At 42.2% G+C, this 21,574-nt stretch overlaps 2 protein-coding genes and 1 long non-coding RNA gene across 4 annotated transcripts in view; 2 read left to right on the top strand and 1 right to left on the bottom strand.

Annotated features, from left to right (window-relative positions):
• LOC139556215 (uncharacterized) overlaps positions 1 to 6,663 on the top strand; it is a 31,659-nt gene extending 24,996 nt beyond the window's left edge. Inside the window, exon 3 of the long non-coding RNA XR_011671084.1 lies at positions 6,254 to 6,663. This is a non-coding gene — a long non-coding RNA (uncharacterized lncRNA). The remainder of the gene's footprint in view (positions 1 to 6,253) is intronic.
• The window catches only part of LOC139556214 (5'-nucleotidase domain-containing protein 1-like), an 89,999-nt gene extending 70,486 nt beyond the window's left edge, over positions 1 to 19,513 (bottom strand). The window contains exons 1-6 of the mRNA XM_071369853.1: positions 19,267 to 19,513; positions 18,504 to 18,595; positions 18,174 to 18,245; positions 17,867 to 17,976; positions 17,583 to 17,662; positions 17,378 to 17,459 (exon numbers count right to left, since the gene is read on the bottom strand). Of these exons, the coding sequence (XP_071225954.1) occupies positions 17,378 to 17,459; positions 17,583 to 17,662; positions 17,867 to 17,976; positions 18,174 to 18,245; positions 18,504 to 18,595; positions 19,267 to 19,359 (529 nt within the window). The 5' untranslated portion in view covers positions 19,360 to 19,513. The remainder of the gene's footprint in view (positions 1 to 17,377; positions 17,460 to 17,582; positions 17,663 to 17,866; positions 17,977 to 18,173; positions 18,246 to 18,503; positions 18,596 to 19,266) is intronic.
• Positions 9,444 to 17,220, top strand: LOC139556213 (collagen alpha-1(X) chain-like). 2 transcript variants are annotated; one of them, XM_071369851.1, is made up of 4 exons: positions 9,444 to 9,575; positions 10,100 to 10,238; positions 11,152 to 11,187; positions 14,745 to 17,220. In XM_071369851.1, the coding sequence occupies exons 2-4, from the start codon at positions 10,115 to 10,117 to the stop codon at positions 16,598 to 16,600; spliced, it is 2,016 nt and encodes a 671-aa protein (XP_071225952.1). In that variant the 5' UTR covers positions 9,444 to 9,575; positions 10,100 to 10,114; the 3' UTR covers positions 16,601 to 17,220. The 2 variants fall into 2 exon arrangements, with proteins under 2 accessions (XP_071225952.1, XP_071225953.1); XM_071369852.1 differs by lacking the exon at positions 11,152 to 11,187.
• Positions 19,514 to 21,574: the final 2,061 nt, after the last annotated feature.

Raw genomic sequence — 21,574 nt, forward strand, 5'->3', positions numbered from 1 at the left:
AAATCTGAAGTTGGAGACTTTTATCTCCCTCAACAACTTTAAACATCTGCTATCCGAGCAGCTAACCGATCGCTGCAGCTGTACTTATTTATTTACTTTTCTGCTCTTTTGCACACCAGTATCTCTACTTGCACATGATCATCTGATGATTTATCACTCCAGTGTTAATCTGCTAAATTGTAATTATTTGATTTATTGCCTACCTCCTCATGCCTTTTGCACACATTGTATATAGATTCTCTTTTTTTCTACCATGTTATTGACTTGTTTATTGTTTACTCCATGTGTAACTGTGTTGTTGTCTGTTCACACTGCTATGCTTTATCTTGGCCAGGTCGCAGTTGCAAATGAGAACTTGTTCTCAACTAGCCTACCTGGTTAAATAAAGGTGAAAAAAAATAAAATTAAAATAAAAGAGAATAAAAGCCTCTCTATGGCCAGGGCGTGACAGTACTTCTTATTTAGAGCTGCAGGATTGCCCGGGCAACAAAGCACATTTCAGTGTTGCCATCTATGTGTTTACTGGCACAATTAAGCATGAATTTTCTCCTGTGTGCTCCTCCCTCTCTCAGCAAAACTCAGGCAAAGTACTATACATATGCTTTTGTCCCAAATGTGCAGTAAAATATAAGTATAGTGGCTATCTATGCAGCTTTAGCTTTAATCCACTTTCAACAACATGTGAAATAGGCTAACAAGTACATATCTTTGATGACAATTTTCATTCACATTGTGATACTCCATTGTAAACACCAGTATCTTGAAAGGCTAATGTAAGCTTACTGGCTTTTACCAAATCAGCAATTTACCACTCAGTCACTTTTTCCTTGGCACCAAAATACTTCAAAATAAGCAGTCTTAGTACAACTATTCTTGCTGATGATGGTATGCTGTTTGGTTAATTCTGACTTAATTGCTGGGAAAAAACAAGAAAATTGAGGGTTCTATTAAATCACTTTTCTTTCCTTTGCAAAGTAAAAAATGTCCACTGCGCAAACCTGACATTGATGTTTCATAGTGATTAAGTTGGGGGCATGGTTAACGAGCCCTCACCAGTGGTCATTATAGGACAGTTACAGAGCCCAAAGCAGTTAAACCTGACTCATATCTCACATGCACCCTTGGCCTATTATTTGTGGAGGAACAACTTGTGTCTTTTGAAGTGGGGGAAATTGACTTCACCTCAGCTGAGTGAAAGTTGTTAAACACTGCCAATTACAGTAGCTCATCTAAACAATCTGGTACTCCATGTCATTGTTTTTGTCTGACTGCCACATCACTAGCAGCGTCTTCTGCTAGATGCCATATTAAACCAAATGATCACAGAGACAAAATTCTCAAATGAACGCATTTCAAATAGGCGATATGATTTTTTTCCTGGTAAGACAGTGCTTCAAAAGTCAGTGTTGTGCAGACCTATTTTATTCATCTCCTGTGACTGCAGGAGGCCAAGGATGTGGAGAAGAAAAAAAATTGTGAAAAGCTTGATTCTACAAATAGCTTGCTCCTTACCTTTGTTTACAAATATAACTCCACACATTTCTAAAACTGTCTTGTTCTAGCTGTTGGACACACAAGCACCCATTTTGAGAAGAGAGGAGAACCCGACACTATCTTTAAATGTTCTGTACTTTCTGCTCCAACTAAGAATCCTGTCATGCCAGAAAGAGTGGGAGGAGAATTACAGATTCTTTCTTTTCTCAAACACACGTGTCAACAGCCTTTAATATATGGATTTCACAGAGCTCAGCTGATGATAGCTACACGCATACAGCACCCTAAGCCTACACATGGCCAACAATAATTGCATAAAATGAGGGAACACATGTGGTGGTGAACTACAAAGATCCAAACATTGACATTTTGTAACATAAGGACCAAAAAAATATAAGAGGAAAACTAAACATTTATCCAGACAATTTAGCACCATCAAGAATAATTGGTTGAACAGATATAGTAATGGAATCCTTTTTTAGCCAGTCTAATCATAGTAATGTAAATTAACTTCCAACAAAATAAACATTTAGCTTTCCCCCCCCTTCTACTCCGCCACAGTATTCACAAGAAAAGATTGATTCAGAAGTTCTACCTCATTCATTGGACCTGGGTTTCTGTTCAAAGAGGAAGTAGCTAGCCTACAGTACCTCTTAAACTCTACCAAACATTCTTCCCACCGTACTGAGAGTGGTGTTCAGAGATTCTTAACCCACACACCTAAAATAAAGATCCAACCAAGAAAAACAAAAACAGTCCTGACCTATAACAAACTCTAAAAGGGGAAATCCAGAAGTTTGACAGTACTGTATGAAGACATACTACAGGCCACTAAGAATGATAGGTCGCAGCTTCAGAAACACTATAAACAAACAATGTGTGCAGAGATTAGGATTCAAGGCCACTGTGAACAACATATTAGGGATATTCAACCAAAATGTGGATCTAATGTTTCAGACAAAGCTGCTCACTCTTGAATGCTGTTTGCAAGCTTTGGCACTTCTAAGTTCAGGTCAAGGCTTTTAACCAAATCCTGGTCAAAAGACCAAAGTGAAAACGCAGTATACAAAGATAGCTCTAAAATATGGCTATGGGATGTTTACCAACATGCAATGGCTTGGATTCTCAATAGTGCTTGCATGTCTTATTCTTTTTTTTTCATCTGACCATAATTATTTTGAGAGCTTCATAATTTGGTAAACACAGGAGCTCCTCCCAGAATAGCAAAAACAAAAAATGGTGCATCCTACTGGGCACATATGTCAATTCGGAGTAGTGGGCGTGTCCAATGATATGGTTTTAGAGGCCCTCCTTTTGACCGCAGAGAACGTATTGTGCTATTTTCTGCTATTCAAAACATTTTGCCATGGCTTATGCCATGTTCTTATGCTATCTGAGTGACTCAAACGTTATATCAAAATCGATGGGGGCCCCATGCCATGACATTTATTGCATTTTAGTTTCTCCCAATCTGTCTAGTTTTTATTTTGGTGATTGTTCGTTCTCAAAGACGATCTTATTTAAAAAAATATATATAGCTCTATCATCTTTTCTACATAGTTTATATCTGGTTTTAGTCTTTTAAGTTCACTTTGAAAACATTTTACAATCCCCCCCCCAAAAAAAATATGTTAAAAAAATAAAATAATCTTTAGTTTTGTCTTTGTGGCGGCCACGATTTAGCAGCAGCGGTAGGGGAAAACACTGCTATCTCACCACTAACTCCTACACCAGCTCCAGAGGCGGAAACCTGAAGGCCGACAGCCAGCCCAGGCCAGAGCCCTCTACACCCCCAGCGTCCCCTGGTCATGAGTTGCTGGACTCTGGGTCTGGGTTGGGGACGCCAAACTAGACAGCAACTGTCTGATTGACAACACAGAAGTGAATGGGAAGCAGAGAGTGGGATAATGGGAAAAAAACATGGAAAACATCCCATAGTCTTTCAATGGACTCAAATTATATGCTTTTGGAGAATATAACCATAAAAGGCATATAACCATATAAGCACTCGCTGTGCTTTATTGTGATCATTAATCAAAAGTTTAAAGTAATGTGAATTAGACATGCAGTCAGTGCATACATGGCCTCTTCAGGAACTCAAGCCAACCAAACAGGATACCAGCTTTCCCCGGTAACTGCTTATAATTACATGTCACATCTCTCTATAAAATGTCTAAAACAATCCTAACAAAAACAGCCAACTTAGATAATATGGCAATAGACGTCAATCTACATTAAATGCATGTTATACGGTACAATACAGGTTTAGGCTTAAATCAGAGTCAGTCAAACATACAGTACCAGTCAAAAGTTTGGACACACCCACTCATTCAAGTGTTATTTATTTTTTACATTGTAGAATAATAGTGAAGACATCCAAACTATGAAATAACACATATGGAATCATGCAGTAACCCCCCCCCAAAAAAGTGTTAAATCAAAATATATTTTATATTTGAGATTCTTCAAAGTAGCCACCATTTGCCTTGATGACAGCGTTGCACACTCTTGGCATTCTCTCAACCAGCTTCATGAGGTAGTCACCTGAAATGCATTTCAATTAACAGGTGTGCCTTGTTAAATTAATTTGTGGAATTTCTTTCCTTCTTAGTGCATTTGAGACAATCAGTTGTGTTGTGACAAGGTAGGGGTGGTATACAGAAGATAGCCCTATTTGGTAAAAGACCATATTGGTAAAAGACCATATTATGGCAAGAACAACTCAAATAAGCAAAGAGAAACGACAGTCCATCATTACTTTAAGACATGGTCAGTCAATGCGGAACATTTAAAGAACTTTGAAAGTTTCTTCAAGTGCAGTCGCAAAAACCATCAAGCACTATGATGAAATTGTCTCTCATGAGGACTGCCACAGAAAAGGAAGACACAGTTACCTCTGCTGCAGAGGATAAGTTAGAGTTAACTGCACCTCAGATTGCAGCCCAAATAAATGCTTCACAGAGTTCAAGTAACAGACACATCTCAACATCAACTGCTCAGAGGAGCTAGCGTGAATCAGGCCTTCATGGTCGAACTACTGCAAAGAAACCACTACTAAAGGACACCAATAAGAAGACACTAGCTTGGGTCAAGAAACAAGAGCAATGGACATAAAGACCGGTGGAAATCAGTCCTTTGGCTTGATGAGTCCAAATTTGAGATTTTTGGTTCCAACCGCCGTGTCTTTGTGAGACGCAGAGTAGGTGAACGGATGATCTCCGCATGTGTGGTTCCCACCGTGAAGCATGGAGGAGGTGGTGTGATGGTGTGGGGATGCGTCGCTGGTGACACTGTCAGTGATTTATTTAGAATTCAAGACACAGTTAACCAGCATGGCTACCACAGCATTCTGCAGCGATACACCATCCCATCTGGTTTGCGCTTAGTGGGACTATCATTTGTTTTTCAACCGCACAATGACCCAAAACACACCTCCAGGCTGATTAAGCGATATTTGACCAATAAAGAGAGTGATGAGTGCATCATCAGATGACCTGGCCTCCACAATCACCCGAACTCTACCCAATTGATATGGTTTGGGATGAGTTGGACCGCAGAGTGAAGGAAAAGCAGCCAACAATTGCTCAGCATATGTGGGAACTCCTTCAAGACTTTTGGAAAAGCCTACCTCATGAATGCTTTTAAGATAATGAGAATGCCAAGAATGTGCAAAGCTGTCATCAAGGCAAAGGATGGCTACTTTGAAGAATCTCAAATGTAAAATCTATTTTTATTTAACACTTTCTTGGTTACTACATGATTCTGTATGTGTTATGTCATAGTTTTGATGTCTTCAATATTATTCTACAATGTAGAAAATAGTAAAAATAAAGAAGTAGGTTTTTCCAAACTTTTGACTGGTACTGTATATAGTTTGCAGATTTCAATCCAGAGGCAGACTTCTTGTACAGCATACTCTTAGATCCATACCTAGTAGAAAATATGCTGCAAATTACAATATTATTTCAGACTCAAAAATAATGCACTTGGACAACATGTTCCATCTTATTTTGTCCTGGTCAGAGTTCAAACACATATTTTAAAGAAGATTGAGCAACAGTGCTGGTGTCTCAATACCAGAAAAAAAGCCATGGGATTGGCTCAGGCACCCATGTGAGCCGTTTGTTCCACTTAAAGAGCTGTGGAAGGCATAGTTAGACTGAAAGGCACTAGTCATTAAGGCTCTCCTTTGTGTTTTGTACTGCCTCAATGAACATAATTGACTTCCAACAATCCCCTCCCATTACCTGGTCCTCAAGGAGAGCCTAAAATTGGAACCAAATCTGATTTGTAACATTCTCAAGACTTTAGCGTGAAAAATAAAACATTCAGCGCTTTTGGCCTTAATCCCCCCCTTTCTCTGATTACCAGCTCGTCAGTACTTTTTTAATGTAAGTATTTTCATCTTAAAATGACAACAACAAAGTCAGGAGGGGTGCATTTTGGATTTCTGGTTCCTATTTGAAACACAACCTCAGCCTCCTCAGGTTGGTCAGTTCTGCTTTTGACTGTGATTTCTAGATGTTTTTCTTTTGGGTCCCTGTAATTGCACCCTTACTCAGCTTGGAGGGCCAACATCAATCCTTCCATTCATAAAGCTGCAACTGCCTCTTAGTGGCATATTGGGTTTATTAAAATGTTATATCTGTATCCCAGTCACTTCCCAGCTAAAACAAGCTATCTTTAGACTCCCACTTTCTACTCCTTTAACTGGCATAGTTACATCATCAACCTGCAATTATTTTCTCCTTTCTCTCAGGCAGTGTGGCATCCTCAAATCACTGGGACCAAACAGAGGAGAGAGATTCTAAACACAGACAAACGTGTCTGTCTCACCCAGCCTATGCCTTCCCAGCAATCTAAAACAGAAGCAACCACCACCACAATGATTCAAATAACCCAGGCAGCAAAGACAAGCCCAGGGATGATCATTTTATGACAGTTATGATGGCAAGGTCTGTACTGCAATTATGATGGAAAAAATTATTGGGCAAAATAATACATTCCATAAATCTAACACAGAGTGCTGTAAATCATTGGGCTTTGTAAGAATAAAATATATATTTATCTGTATCTGTCAATTATAGGATTTAAACATCCAAAATTACTTATTTGTAGTCCTAGTCACCAGTCCAACTTTACCCATGAGAATAAATAAGACTACAAAAAGCAGTTGCTGTTTTGACAGGGTATTTTGCACACCAGACGCATGAAACCATGGCGAATGCAAAAGGCTTATTTTAATTGTATATATATATATATAAATATATATTCAGCTTTCAATTAGATTCAAGACATCTGCCTAGTGCTTACTAATTTGAGAAACATAGGAGTGTACATTTGATCTCTACAGTGTGCCTGTATCTTGTACTAAGATAAATGGGATAAACGACTGCCCCAGAATTCCAGTCATCAGCATACTAATTAAACCCAATGAAAGTGAATTAGTCACATCTGGAGAGAAGCATTACTGTTCAACAGTAGCATTACAAAGGTTACGTCAGAACCTTTCATAGACTCTCCTACCATTCTAATAGAGTAGCAAGAATGCCACCACATCATAAAGTGGTTCAGGAGTGATGTGACAAAGGCTTACTGTAAAAACGCCAACGTTTGTGCATTTCTTAACAGGCCCCATTGTCATGATGCAACACTCTGATGACTAATACAATAGAGTCGTCTTGAAGGTGTTTAACTTCTATCCTGCACAAAAACTGTCTGTAAGACAATCCGGACACACCAAAAAAAATCATAGACGCAAATCAAAAATAAACATGTTGCCACTGTGGGGTCCACGTAGCTTTCATGGTGAAAGTGTGATGAGGGACTGGGACATGTGAAGTTAAGTGTTGACTCCACCCCCTGTGACTCTGTCATTTAAATAAAGGGGGTTTACCAAGGATGCCCGGTGGCTCGACTGGCTTTCTTCTGCGGGCTGTAAACTAAGAGTTGAAAATATGTCGAAAAAGCACAGTTTAGGTTTTCTGAAACCTAAACACATCCTAGAGTCCATTTCAGTCATAACTACAGTAAAACTTGAGCTGGCATGGATTAACAGGTGCAAAACAGCTCAAAGAAGAACAAAGATAAATACTGCCGATAAGGAGACAACCACAGTCAGCTAACCTTGTGGGGACACACACTTCAGTCCCATTCAAAATCCTATTTTCCCTAACCCCTGACCCTAAACCGTACTCTTACCCTAACCCAAAAACATAACCTTAACCCTAAAACTAACCCTAGCTCCTAACCATAAATTTGATTCTAACCCTAATTCCAACCTTAACCCTAAACCCCCTAGAAATAGCATTTGACCTTGTGGGGACCAACAAATTGTCCCCAGTTGGTCAAATTTTAGTTTGTTTACTATTCTTGTGGGGACTTCTGGTCCACACAAGAATAGTTAAACACGTCCACACACACACACTAGTAGCAATGTGAGGCAGAGCTTCTTTATACAAAATGTAAAGCTGCTACCCGACCAAATTCACATAGAAGTGTGAGTTATAGATCTGCCATTCTCATTGAAAGCAAGTCTAAGAAACTGTTCTATGTGCTCTATTTCTATGTTTCCAGTTCTTAAGTTTTGTTTTTGTTTAATTTACTTCCAGTTTTGTACACCTGCATCAAACAGCTGAAAATACAATGTTTTTGAATTCATGAAAATATATTTCACAGCGGTTTAGATGGTACAATGATTCTGCTTGTTTTGTCATATAAACTGAAATTAGGCGAACAATTAGAATTTTAGAAATCAGGAAATGGCTGATCAATTTCTGCATATTGCACCTTTAAGTATATTTGTCCACTGCATATGACTGTCCCACATGACATTGTGTGTAATACGAATGTTAATATTTAGCCCGTGGTGACATCACAAAACACAGTTGAGACTCTTGGGAAAACCAAAGGTAGGTACTGCACATAAGAGTACTGTACATAATCAAATCAGTTAACAAGATAGGAAAAAGAAGTAGAAGTAAAGAAAATTACACAAATAAGACCATGGTGGACCTTCGATGACACCCGACCACAAGAGGTCTGAAGACAGAAACTCAACTCTGCCCTCTGATGTACCCATCTTGCACTGCGGCTCAGTGGAGGCATAGTACCGCTGTATGCACTCTACACCACACACGGTTAAAACAATCTAGCTCTCCAGTGAATAAAATAGCATGGCTATAAATGTAACTAATGTTTACCAGAGTTCACTAAGCTGACATACCATATTGATTTTGTTACCACAATTCATACACTATCTGACATTAAAATCCTGCAAGGGAGCAATATATTAATATTTGTTTGCGTGCACAAGGCAGAAACTACACTGTTGCCTGGAAATTCCTGCCATAAGGACTCAATGGTCTGGGCCATTCACGTTGTTATTTACCCTGACAGAGGGACTGCATGGGGTGACCGGGAAAAAGCTCAAGTATAGATGTTTTTCCTGGTTAAAATGCTCACTCACTTTGTCAATCAAATTATTTTGTAAACATGTAATGTACTAAAGCCATTCCCCAGCACCTGTTTCTGAGCAGTCAAAAATACGCATCAATGGGTAAAAGAGGGGAACACTTATGTAATTATTAGAATTCATCAAAAACACAGCAATTAAGATGTCAAAGACATCCCAGAAAAAAGTTATACCCATATAGCTCTGTATATGACTTGAACTTACAACCACATATACCCTCAAAAATATCAAAATGTCTCCTACACCGAGCTAAATCTCTTTCCGTTCCGCTCCATTGAGAATGGGGTAAGGGAGGGGAGGGAGGGAGGGAGCTGTGGGGTTTTTAAATGCTATGAGAGGACTATCATCCTGAAGTGACATGCCTTCTCTCTCTGAAGACATGGCACCCTTCATTAAAGCTGACATCACAATGGGGTGGGACGCTTATACTAGGTCGATTGTGGGTGATGTTAGAGACAGATTTGGTATAAATACCCCGAGCCCAGTGGCCTGGGTAGCAGCAGCCAGCTCAGACTTAACCTCCAGACTTAAGGACTATACAGCAACTTGCCGGGACAGCAGCCTCCCGACCTCCACTGATCTTTTGGAGCCTAAGTCTTCTCTGCTGGTAGGTGTACCCTGCCTGCTCTCTCTGGTCTGCTCTCTGGGTGTATGTGTGTGTGACTCTTGTGTGGCCCTCTGTTTCTGGTGCTGTGAGGTGTACATTGTGCATGGGGCCATGGAGGAGGATGTTGGGGTCTTGGGGGAGTCTGTTGGGTGCATGGTTGAGGATCAGGTGTAAGTAGAGGGTACTGGGGGTGTGTAGCTTCAAGTGTTCCTCGTAGCACGGGTCTTAATCATCATTGTGATGAGATGGTTCACTTGACGGTGGGGAAGGGACGACCCATACATGACAGACTGAATCTGAGGTAGCTCTGGAAATCTGACTGAAGATTGAGGGTCCGCAATGTTCCCTACTGTGCTAGTTTCTTGTAATTCTGACTCAGAAATGTTAGTTTGCTATTGTGCAGGCCCTGCTATAGAATGGTACTGTGTGTCTCGCCACTGTCTCTATGTTGAAGACCATTGACATTTCAACAAACTGATAGAATGTCTGAAAAGATTCTGATGTTCTACATTTCTTTCATGCAGGTTTAACGTCACAAGATGGACCTCAGGGTGACAAGCGTTCTCCTCCTCCTGGTGGCCTTGGCCGTGGCAACACCAGAGAGATATTACCATGTACAGAAAGTAGCCAAGCAGCAGTATCCTACCAAGAGCCATGTCCAAAGTAAGTCTCAACATCTTCATGTCTATCAGCATGTTATTGTTGTAAAAAAGATTTTGTACATCAGCTTTGCAGTACATTCTCTTGGTGGAAAGCTTATGGAAGGTTTCATTCCAATTCTAGCATGTACTAGAGGTTTGTCAGAGGACCAGGAGTTTTTCTTCACCTCCTGACTAGGAAAAACTCTTGGCCAGAGAATAAAAATGTCAACCTGGAAGATGCATGACTGTTTTGAACTCCTTATAGTTTTAACAAATGGGACTTCAAGTACAGAATAGTGAGAGGTATATGTAATATGGACAAATAAGCATGGTTTGTTAAAATATATGTTTTAAAAAGTTACTAATTAGCCAACTTGATTAAAGTTATTTAGCCAATTAATTAATTTAAAATTGCAGAATATCCAGCATTACTTTAATTTACATAAAACAATAAATCACTGTGGAATTCAACAGTTTCTAGTAAAACATTCTACATAGAACATGTAATCTTATGAAACAGATTTGATAGCACATTATCCTTAACAAGGGAACCAGTAACAGATGTATTGATGGGACCTGAGGCAATGTCTCAGTCAAAATTGTTGAGGGTTTTCACCTGACCATAGTTGTGGTGGCAATAGGAAACCATGGGCCCATGCATCCTTCCACGCTCCCAAGACATGACACACTCGTTCATCAACAGAAAGTGGATAATAAACAGTAGTTAGGATAACAACTATTCTCCTGGCTGCAACGGTGCTGACAGTCAGACCACAGAGGTTCTGTAGAAGTGAGAGCCAGGGGCAATTATCACTTCTGTATGCCTCGTTAAAACACCAACATGCACCAGCTGCCACATAACACTGCTTCCAAGATATCTCACTCTTGACAAATATTGAAATATCCTGCTAAATATCCTACTATCTTCTCTTCAGGAGAAAGCTCAGAAGACAGCGGGGAAAGTAGAGAGGGTAAGACAGTGGGGCTTGACAAAATGGAAGAGATCAGACCATTCTGTCAAGAATATGGTCCGGAGTCAAGTGTTGCCGCTCAACCAGACTCCGGCACTCAGTAGCTTTGTTGAAGATGTTTTGATGCAGTTTTTATGGCCGGTGGCCTCTGACATATAAATAGAATACTTTTCCACAAGTCAACAATGAAAACAGATGTTACCACAATGCACTCCCAAACAAACCACTTTGTAGTGTGCTTAAATTGTCTCAAGACTTCTCAAAACAAACACCCTAAAGTAGAGTAGACAAAATTGCATATAATCTCAAATATGCATCCTCAGATTGTATAACGTTACAATGTGAGAGCCATGGCATAGCCTACATATAGAAATATATAGGGTTTGACGCTGACAATAGACACATGATCTAGGCCTAAACCATTCAGACTAGACAAGTCAAGGTTCAACAGCTGGCTATCCCACTGTGCTGACCGTGGTCAGTACCATCACCTCCCAGTTTCTGAGGTATGACTTGGCTGCCAAAGTGTCCAGTTCTGACACATTCTGCTCTTCTGGGGTTTCAAACCTACTCCTCAGTGGCTTTCAAATTACAGCCCTGTCTCGCCATTTTGTTCTCAAAGTGCTATTCCAAAGCAGGAAAAGGCAAACACATTTTTCAACAAATCGTGCATCCAATCCACTTTGTTCACTGTAGCCAAATGTTCCCCACTGATTTTGTATCAGTACTTTACACCATGGCAATACAACACCACACATTACTTGAGGACAGTGTTGGGGAATAGTGAACTACATGTAATTTAATTTAATTTAGCAGTAGCTTGGAGGTAGTTTAACTACATTCAAATCTTGGTAGTGTTTTCGGTAGTTAATTACTTTTGGGCATACAAACAACATGGATTCAGGAAATTGTTGAGGTATTGTGGGCTAACCTCTCAAAGACGGGGATAAAAGTATCCTGTCAGCATTTCAGGACTTAGACCAGATGCCACACATTTAAACAACCATTATATCCCAATATGGCCTGCATTGTACCCTAATATGACCTACCCTGTACTGCCTCACAAATTCCACACTAACAAAGAGGAAAGGGTTCAAGGTGAAGCACATTCATCAACAACTGGAGGACCACTAACCATACCATGCACTACAGACAACTTGGGAAATTAAAGGGTTCAACATAGTATGGGAAAATTAAACTAAAATAACTGGTTACAGTAGTCTAATATAGTCTCAACATGCTGTGCATTGTACACCAGTGTTTATGTGACCATCTCCTCAGACCACTGGTGCTGTCAAGATGACCCTAGAAAAAGCAGTCAGTTCCCACAACCTCCCTCCATAAATCAAAGAGCCTACTCTGTTGTTTAAATCGCATTGTGGTGTTTCAGAGGGGAATACCAAAGCAAAGAACTCAAGGACAAAGGAACCAATTGACCTGCAAGTGGTCAAAGAGGGAGAAATGGACTTGACTTAACAATGATACATTACATGATCAAAGGTATGTGGAAACCTGCTAGTCGACCATCTCATTCCAAAATCATGGGCATTAATATGGAATTGGTCCCACCTTTGCTGCCTACTAGCCTCCACTCTTCTGGGAAGGCTTTCCACTAGACGTTGGAACATTGCTGCGGGGACTTGCTTTCATTCAGCCACAAGAGCATTAGTGAGGTTGGGCGATTAGGCCTGGCTCGCAGTCGGCGTTCCAATTCATGCCAAAGGTGTTCGATGGGTTTGAGGTCAAGGCTTTGTGCAGGCCAGTCAAGTTTTTCCACACCGATCTCGACAAACCATTTCTGTATGGACCTCTCTTTGTGCACGGGGGCATTGTCATGCTGAAACAGGAAAGGGCCTTCCCCAAACTGTTGCCACAAAGTTAGAAGCACAGAATCGTCTAGAATGTCATTGTATGCTGTAGCGTTAAGATTTCCTAAGGGGCCTAGCCCGAACCATGAAAAACAACCCCAGACCATTATTCCTCCTCCACCAAACCTTACAGTTGGCAAAATGCAATGGGGCAGGTAGTGTTCACCTGGCATCCGCCAAACCCAGATTCGTCCGTCGGACTGTCAGATGATGAAGTGTGATTTATCACTAGAAAGAACGTGTTTCCATTGCTCCATAGTCCAATAGCGGCAAGCTTTACACCACTCCAGCCATCACTTGTTATTGCGCATGGTGATCATAGGCTTGTGTGAGGCTGCTTGGCCATGGAAACCCAATTCATGAAGCTCCCGACAAATAGTTATTGTGCTGACCTTGCTTCCAGAGGAAGTTTGCAACCGAGGACAGACGATTTTTACCCGCTACGTACTTCAGCACTCTGCGGTCCCATTCTGTGAGCTTGTATGGCCTACCACTTCGCAGCTGAGACGTTGTTGCTCCTAGATGTTTCCACGTCACAATAACAGCACTTACAGTTGACGAGGGAAGCTTAAGCAGGGCAGAAATTTGACTAAATTTGTTGGAAAGGTGGCATTCTACAGTATGACGGTGCCATGTTGAAAGTCACTGAGCTCTTCAGTACGGGCCATTCTACTACCAATGTTTGTCTATGGAGATCGCATTACTGTGTGCTTGATTTTATGCACCTGTCAGCAACAGGTGTGGCTGAAATAGCCAAATCCACTAATTTTAAGAGATGTCCACATACTTTTGACCATGTACTGTATATAAAGCAATGACAAGCAGAGGCAAAATGTTACATTTTCAAGCCTAAATTGAAGAGATTATAATTTCATACTTTGCTTTATGACTTCTATTTTGCACAGGATGGACACCTGAGAGATGGTAGTTTAATCCGATCAGGGAAACCCCTCTGCCACTACATGTTTGCAACAGGACTCAATAGCAAAAAACAAAACATGACTGGTGCATGATGTTCCTCAAAACCAATACAATTAGGGCACAGATATCAGTCATCAGCTTTCTAAAACATCTAAGATCCATTTGGGGCCTCACTGAGAATACATCAACATATAAAATGAAACAGACAAATAATTCAGATGCATTAAGAATAAAAAAGTGGACTCAACTCTTCAATTGAGAATACTCTGATAGCAGACAATGGACTAAGTGTCTAAGTTCACTTTGACTGAAATCTAATGAACTCTGGCAAACTTATTGAGATGAAGAAAAAAAAAAAGAGATCCTGAATCTAAACCAATTACTGTTGACTGTAGTTGTTACCTGCATCTTAAAGCCACAATATGTAACTTTTTGGGCGACCTGACCAAATTCACATAAAAATTTGAGTTATAGATCATTCTCATTTATGTCAAGTCTAAGAAGCGGTAGATGTATGTGTGTGTGTGTGTGTGTGTGTGTGTGTGTGTGTGTGTGTGTGTGTGTGTGTGTGTGTGTGTGCTATTTCTATGCTTCTCTTTCGGTTTTGTACATCAGCTTCAAACAGCTGAAAACACAGTATTTTTGGATATTGAAAATATATTTCACAGAGGTTTAGATGGTACAACTGAAATTAGGCGAACTATTAGAATTGAAGAGCGATTTCTGATTATTGCACCTTTAAGTAATTATACTTATCCATTTACCCAGCTGTTGCAGGGGAGCCAGGTATTCCAGGATCCCCTGGTGAGCCAGGACCTATGGGCCCCCCTGGGCCTCCCGGCAAGAGTGGCATGGGACAACCCGGACCAAAGGGCCCAGCCGGGACCCCCGGACCTGCTGGCTACTCTGCAGCTGGCAAGGCTGGCAAGCCAGGTGGTCCAGGGAAACCAGGTAGTAATGGCATGCCTGGTGAGAAGGGCCATACTGGCGCAACTGGCGCCATGGGTCCAAGAGGATCTCCCGGTTCCCCTGGAAGCCCAGGACCTGCTGGACAATCTTCTGTTGGCAAACCAGGCCCACACGGTCTGCCCGGCGGCATGGGGCCAAGGGGTGAGTCCGGACTTAAAGGACATCCAGGTATCCCTGGTCTGCCAGGACAAAGGGGAGAGAAGGGAGTTGGTATTCATGGGGCACCAGGTGCAAATGGTGCAGTGGGACCAATGGGACCATCTGGTATGCCAGGTCAACCTGGAGTTGGTAAGTCTGGTGCCACTGGATACCCCGGGGAGCCTGGAAAGTCAGGTACTCCAGGTAGGGATGGAGCTCCAGGAGACATGGGTATGCCAGGGCCAAAGGGCCACAATGGAAACCCTGGGGCAGGAACACCAGGAAAGCCAGGTGAGAATGGCAGTCCAGGTATGTCTGGAAATATGGGACCTAAAGGTCCCCAGGGACATGCTGGACAACCAGGTGAACCTGGCATGCCAGGAGTTGGTAAACCAGGAGCTAATGGCATGCCAGGAGACAGAGGATCACCAGGTACATCAGGAACCACTGGTCAAAAAGGAGAGCCAGGGCCAACAGGTTACACTGGGGCAACAGGTGCTACTGGGCTTACGGGTCCAGCTGGTCCCCAGGGTGCTAGAGGATTCCAGGGAGAGACAGGTATTCAGGGACTTAAAGGTGATGTCGGCATGGTGGGAGCTCCTGGGGCAAAGGGAACCAAGGGAGATCAGGGACATCAAGGTTATGCAGGGAAGTCAGGTATCCCCGGGGCAGCAGGACCTCCTGGTGCAACAGGTGCTACAGGACATCAGGGTAATAAGGGAGGTCAGGGCCATACTGGCGCTCCAGGTACTCCAGGTGCAAATGGGCTTCCAGGAGCAAAGGGACACACAGGCACACCTGGAGGACCTGGGAAACCAGGCGAGAACGGTATCTCAGGGGGAAGAGGACCAGTGGGGCCTTCAGGTCCAGCAGGTCAACCAGGTCTTAAGGGTCACCCAGGTCTTCCCGGTACACCCGGCCCAGCTGGCCAGATGGCGAAGGGAGTTTCTGGTCCCATGGGTCCACCTGGAGCTCCTGGTTCCAGAGGTCACGATGGTAACCCAGGTGCTATGGGACCTCCTGGCCAACCTGGTCCCCCTGGTGAGATGGTCTACCATCATGAGAAGAGCATGCCCATAAAGTCCCATGAGATTATGATGCCTCATGAGATGATGAAGGCCCCTATGTCTGCCTTCAGCGCTGTTCTGACTAGGGCTTACCCTTCAGCAGGATCACCTATTCAGTTCAACCAGATTATTTACAATGGTGAGCAGCACTACGATTCCCAGACTGGCATCTTCTCCTGCCAGGTAGCAGGTCTCTATTATTTCTCCTACCATATGCATGTTAATGGTGCTAATGCATTGGTGGCACTGTACAAAAATGGTGAGCCAATCATGTTCTCATACGATGAGTACAATAAGGGCTTCTTGGATCAGCTGTCTGGCAGCACTGTCCTTATGCTGAATGCCCATGACCAAGTCTACATTCAGGTCCCTGATGAGGAGACCAATGGTGTCTTCGCTGCCGACAATGTTCACTGCTCTTTCTCTGGGTTCCTGATTGCTTCAACGTGATACAGACACTAATAAAACCTTGAAACCTTAAAGAACCGATCAGTTTACAACTTCCATTGAAATTTGGTTGTCATTGTTGAATAGAAAATGTCATTGTAGAATAAAAAATGTATGTAATATTCTACAAGTTAATTTGTCTTTCAAAAGGCTAAAAAAGCAAGAGCAGCAATTTTCTGAAGTATTCCATTGAGACGGGCATTCAGTTCATGGAGGCATTAAAATAAATTCAGGGGAAGAATATAAATTAGGAATTAAATGGTTTTTTAATCACTATTCCCTCTCCCAGTATTTGCACAAGTATTCAGCAAACAACGATTAAAAAGTTTGAAAATACACAAAATGATGCTCTTTGACTGCCTGTAACATTTACAGCAGATTTTTTGTTTTCAAAGTGTTTAATAAATGTCTTGTAATATACATGCAAAGGAAATCATGTTGTTTTTTTTGCAATGCTGTAACAAACCTTTGACAAACCAGCAGTGTATTATTGTTACACGCATTATGAAAAAAAGTCATTCAAATATGTACTATGTCAACAACAACGTTATGCCTGAGGATGCATTATGCTGTGTTTAACTTACTGACCAAAGTAAAGAATAAAGTCGAAGTTCTGAAACTGATGCTTTTCTCTTGTTTTTTTGTGACAGTACGGTAGGAAATGTAAAATATTGTTTGATTTTGAGCCCACTGATATGGCCAATTAAATGAGTGATTCTAATATGGTGCACTGGTTCAACAACGGAAAGTGATTGATTCTAAAATAAGTGATCAACCTACCTTTAAATGCTGATGTGTTGTAATTGTGATCGATAGCAGCGACCATGTCTTTCCAAAAGTCTGAATTCACCTCATTCCCACGCTGTTGACCAAAACAAAATAATGTTATTGAAATTAAGTGCTTTAAATGTTGTTTTTATGTTTTATTTAAACAAATGTGTAAACATTAACTATCATAATGAAGATTGATTTTAATAGATTTTACCTTGCGCAACATATCCACAACTCTTCCACAGAGAAGAGCCCCAGGTAGATCGAAATAGTTGTCATAAAAATAGTACTTTGCTGCGGAGAATAAAACAGAATATATTTATTATGAGAAACAATCCAATCATTCACCACTCTGTACATTGGAAATAAAGTGAGAAGAAAAAAGTCCATGTTTTCAGGAGATTGCATTATCATGAAAATTCAACTGCATTACAAAAAAAAAAAGCACTAACAAAAAGCGAGGGGAGGGGTCACACAGATTAAAGATATAAGACTTACTAGATCTGGTAAATGTGGTATTGAGGCTATTGAAGTGCTTCCATTCCCTTTTTGGACCGTAATGCTTAATGATCTCTTCTGTTCTGAGGTTATTGGTCCCATGGGTTGCTCTGATGAAAACAAACAGGTTTAAAGTCAGGCATTTTATTTATTTTGGGTGGAAAGAGGAGTAACAAAAAGACATGCGTGCCCAAATACTGTACATTTATACTGTACCAACACTTCAAAACAGGCATTTTTCCTATCAATATAAACAGAAACCAATATCAAGGCATGCATTTAACTGTATCATTAACTGTAATCCTACCGTAAGACAGTTCCATCTTCCGCCAATTTAACCAAGTTTCCATCCTCAAGGTCTACCACTAAGCCCTTGAAACTGGACATACAGAATACACATTTCATAGTGGTCATTGGCAAAGAAAACACATGTTGATCCATGTCCTATGCTAGGCAATAACAACAAGAACCTGTGAGCATTATTCAGCATCTTCCTTTTTGCTTAAAAAGTGCCCTTTATCCAACCTGAAAATGGGGTAGTCTGAATTTACAAGGGCACACCACGGTCATTACTCATTACAGCATAGAGAGGAAGGGATGATTGTATTCAGTCATTCTGCTGCTGCTAGTGACTCACCAGAAATCCCAGGTAGCAGGGGTCAGTGTGAGCAGGTCCTTGTCATAGTCTTTATGCTCCACCAGATACCTGGTAAAGCTCTCATAGATCAGCTGCAGAGGCACAAAAGGGTCACTGTTATAATCTATCCACAGGTGGGGTGAACATTCAGTGACACTGAACATGTATTACTGTACAATACATATACACTGTACTGACAGCTACCACGATGGAGCTGCCTCGTATGCATTAAACCTATTTGTAAAATCATGGCTTCAATGTCATTTACGTTCCACACAGAGGATACCATTGGTTTTCTGCAGCTGGCAGTCAGATGTCACACAGACACAGCTGTGACTCATACCAGACACCTTAAGGGCCTGCTGGCTAATCTATTGTTGCTAACATATTGCTTATACATGTCATGTTAGCTATTTCATGTTGCAAAAGAGAAAGAATCCCCTGCACTACAACAATATCGTTTTAGGTTTTGGCGCGTGCAATACGACTGCAACGTTTAACATATGAACACCATGTAGGAAGTATTTTATATTCCATTCGTTTAGTAATACATTACGAGTAGTAGCTATTGATGACATGCAGCGAACCGTGAATGTCTGACTTGACACTGCGAGTTGGAAAGGATGGTGATGTTGCATGCAATCGTTAGGCTACTTGGTAGCAATAGCCGGCTACATTGTTACTGTATCGTACTGTTAGAAATGCGAAAAACAGCACGCAACGTTAACGTTAGCTTTAGCTCGTGAACTACAAATAAACTCACCCTGGAGGTCTCTTTCAAATGGTACCGACAGAGAGTGTGGTCCAAATCAAAACCAATGACATCACAATCTGAAAGGGAAAAATATTCGCTCATTTTAACGAAAATGCTGGAAAACAAGGATGTTGCCCTGTACACACAAACGTGCACTCCTGCACACTACTGTCAATCAATGGGCTCGTTTGCGTGGTTAGGCGGAAGCAACCGACTGCAGAGGAAAGCCGATGAGTAACGCTTCAAACACACCGACAGTATTTTTTGCGTTTTGGACACCAGAAGTGCTTTAATTTCCAATGGAACTCTTTGTTTGCCTTGCAGCGTTGCGTTGCAGTGTGTTCTGTGTGGTGCATACGTTCGATAAATCGAATGTATGCATCAAATTGTATGCGTAGACTTGACAGAAAGTAGAAAAATGTGAATGTTGAATTTTTGTTGCACACATATCCAGTAAATAAATGTAGGATTACATAATAAAAACAGTTTGATTGCGTAATTTCTTTACATATTTTATTCATTTATTTGCTAAGCAGCATACATATTATTTATTCGAAGACATCCAAAAATGTATTGTGAGAGCCTATAATATAATTTCCCTCCAAAATGCATAGTTTCAGAGCGAAATGCAATAATAAATAGTCAAGATAGCGGAGAGTAGGCTCTTTCAACAATGAGACCAACGTTGAGGAAGATGGTTTTGATCGCTCTGTTGGGCTGGGACCAGCCCCGCTGAAAGCGCAGGTCTGTGTGGGGAGTTCCACCGTCTCATTCAAGAGCTTCGACTATTTCGAGGTTACTTTCGTCTGGACCGAAGCGAGTTCGATCACCTGCTCCAGATGGTTAGAGCTGTTATAATAGAGGTAGAACCCTTTGGGGAAGATTACTTTATCCTATCCTAGGTATTCCTTAAAGAGGTGGGGTTTCAGGTGTCTCCGGAAGGTGGTGATTGACTCCGCTGACCTGGCGTCGTGAGGGAGTTTGTTCCACCATTGGGGTGCCAGAGCAGCGAACAGTTTTGACTGGGCTGAGCGGGAACTGTACTTCCTCAGAGGTAGGGAGGCGAGCAGGCCAGAGGTGGATGAACGCAGTGCCCTTGTTTGGGTGTAGGGCCTGATCAGAGCCTGAAGGTACGGAGGTGCCGTTCCCCTCACAGCTCCGTAGGCAAGCACCATGGTCTTGTAGCGGATGCGAGCTTCAACTGGAAGCCAGTGGAGAGAGCGGAGGAGCGGGGTGACGTGAGAGAACTTGGGAAGGTTGAACACCAGACGGGCTGCGGCGTTCTGGATGAGTTGTAGGGGTTTAATGGCACAGGCAGGGAGCCCAGCCAACAGCGAGTTGCAGTAATCCAGACGGGAGATGACAAGTGCCTGGATTAGGACCTGCGCCGCTTCCTGTCTGAGGCAGGGTCGTACTCTGCGAATGTTGTAGAGCATGAACCTACAGGAACGGGTCACCGCCTTGATGTGAGTTGAGAACGACAGGGTGTTGTCCAGGATCACGCCAAGGTTCTTAGCGCTCTGGGAGGAGGACACAATGGAGTTGTCAACCGTGATGGCGAGATCATGGAACGGGCAGTCCTTCCCCGGGAGGAAGAGCAGCTCCGTCTTGCCGAGGTTCAGCTTGAGGTGGTGATCCGTCATCCACACTGATATGTCTGCCAGACATGCAGAGATGCGATTCGCCACCTGGTTATCAGAGGGGGGAAAGGAGAAGATTAATTGTGTGTCGTCTGCATAGCAATGATAGGAGAGGCCATGTGAGGATATGACAGAGCCAAGTGACTTGGTGTATAGCGAGAATAGGAGAGGGCCTAGAACAGAGCCCTGGGGGACACCAGTGGTGAGAGCACGTGGTGCGGAGACAGATTCTCGCCACGCCACCTGGTAGGAGCGACCTGTCAGGTAGGACGCAATCCAAGCGTGGGCCGCGCCGGAGATGCCCAACTCGGAGAGGGTGGAGAGGAGGATCTGATGGTTCACAGTATCAAAGGCAGCCGATAGGTCTAGAAGGATGAGAGCAGAGGAGAGAGAGTTAGCTTTAGCAGTGCGGAGCGCCTCCGTGACACAGAGAAGAGCAGTCTCAGTTGAATGACTAGTCTTGAAACCTGACTGATTTGGATCAAGAAGGTCATTCTGAGAGAGATAGCAGGAGAGCTGGCCAAGGACGGCACGTTCAAGAGTTTTGGAGAGAAAAGAAAGAAGGGATACTGGTCTGTAGTTGTTGACATCGGAGGGATCGAGTGTAGGTTTTTTCAGAAGGGGTGCAACTCTCGCTCTCTTGAAGACGGAAGGGACGTAGCCAGCGGTCAAGGATG

This window comes from Salvelinus alpinus, chromosome 27 (assembly GCF_045679555.1).
Source record: "Salvelinus alpinus chromosome 27, SLU_Salpinus.1, whole genome shotgun sequence".
Taxonomy (NCBI): domain Eukaryota; kingdom Metazoa; phylum Chordata; class Actinopteri; order Salmoniformes; family Salmonidae; genus Salvelinus; species Salvelinus alpinus.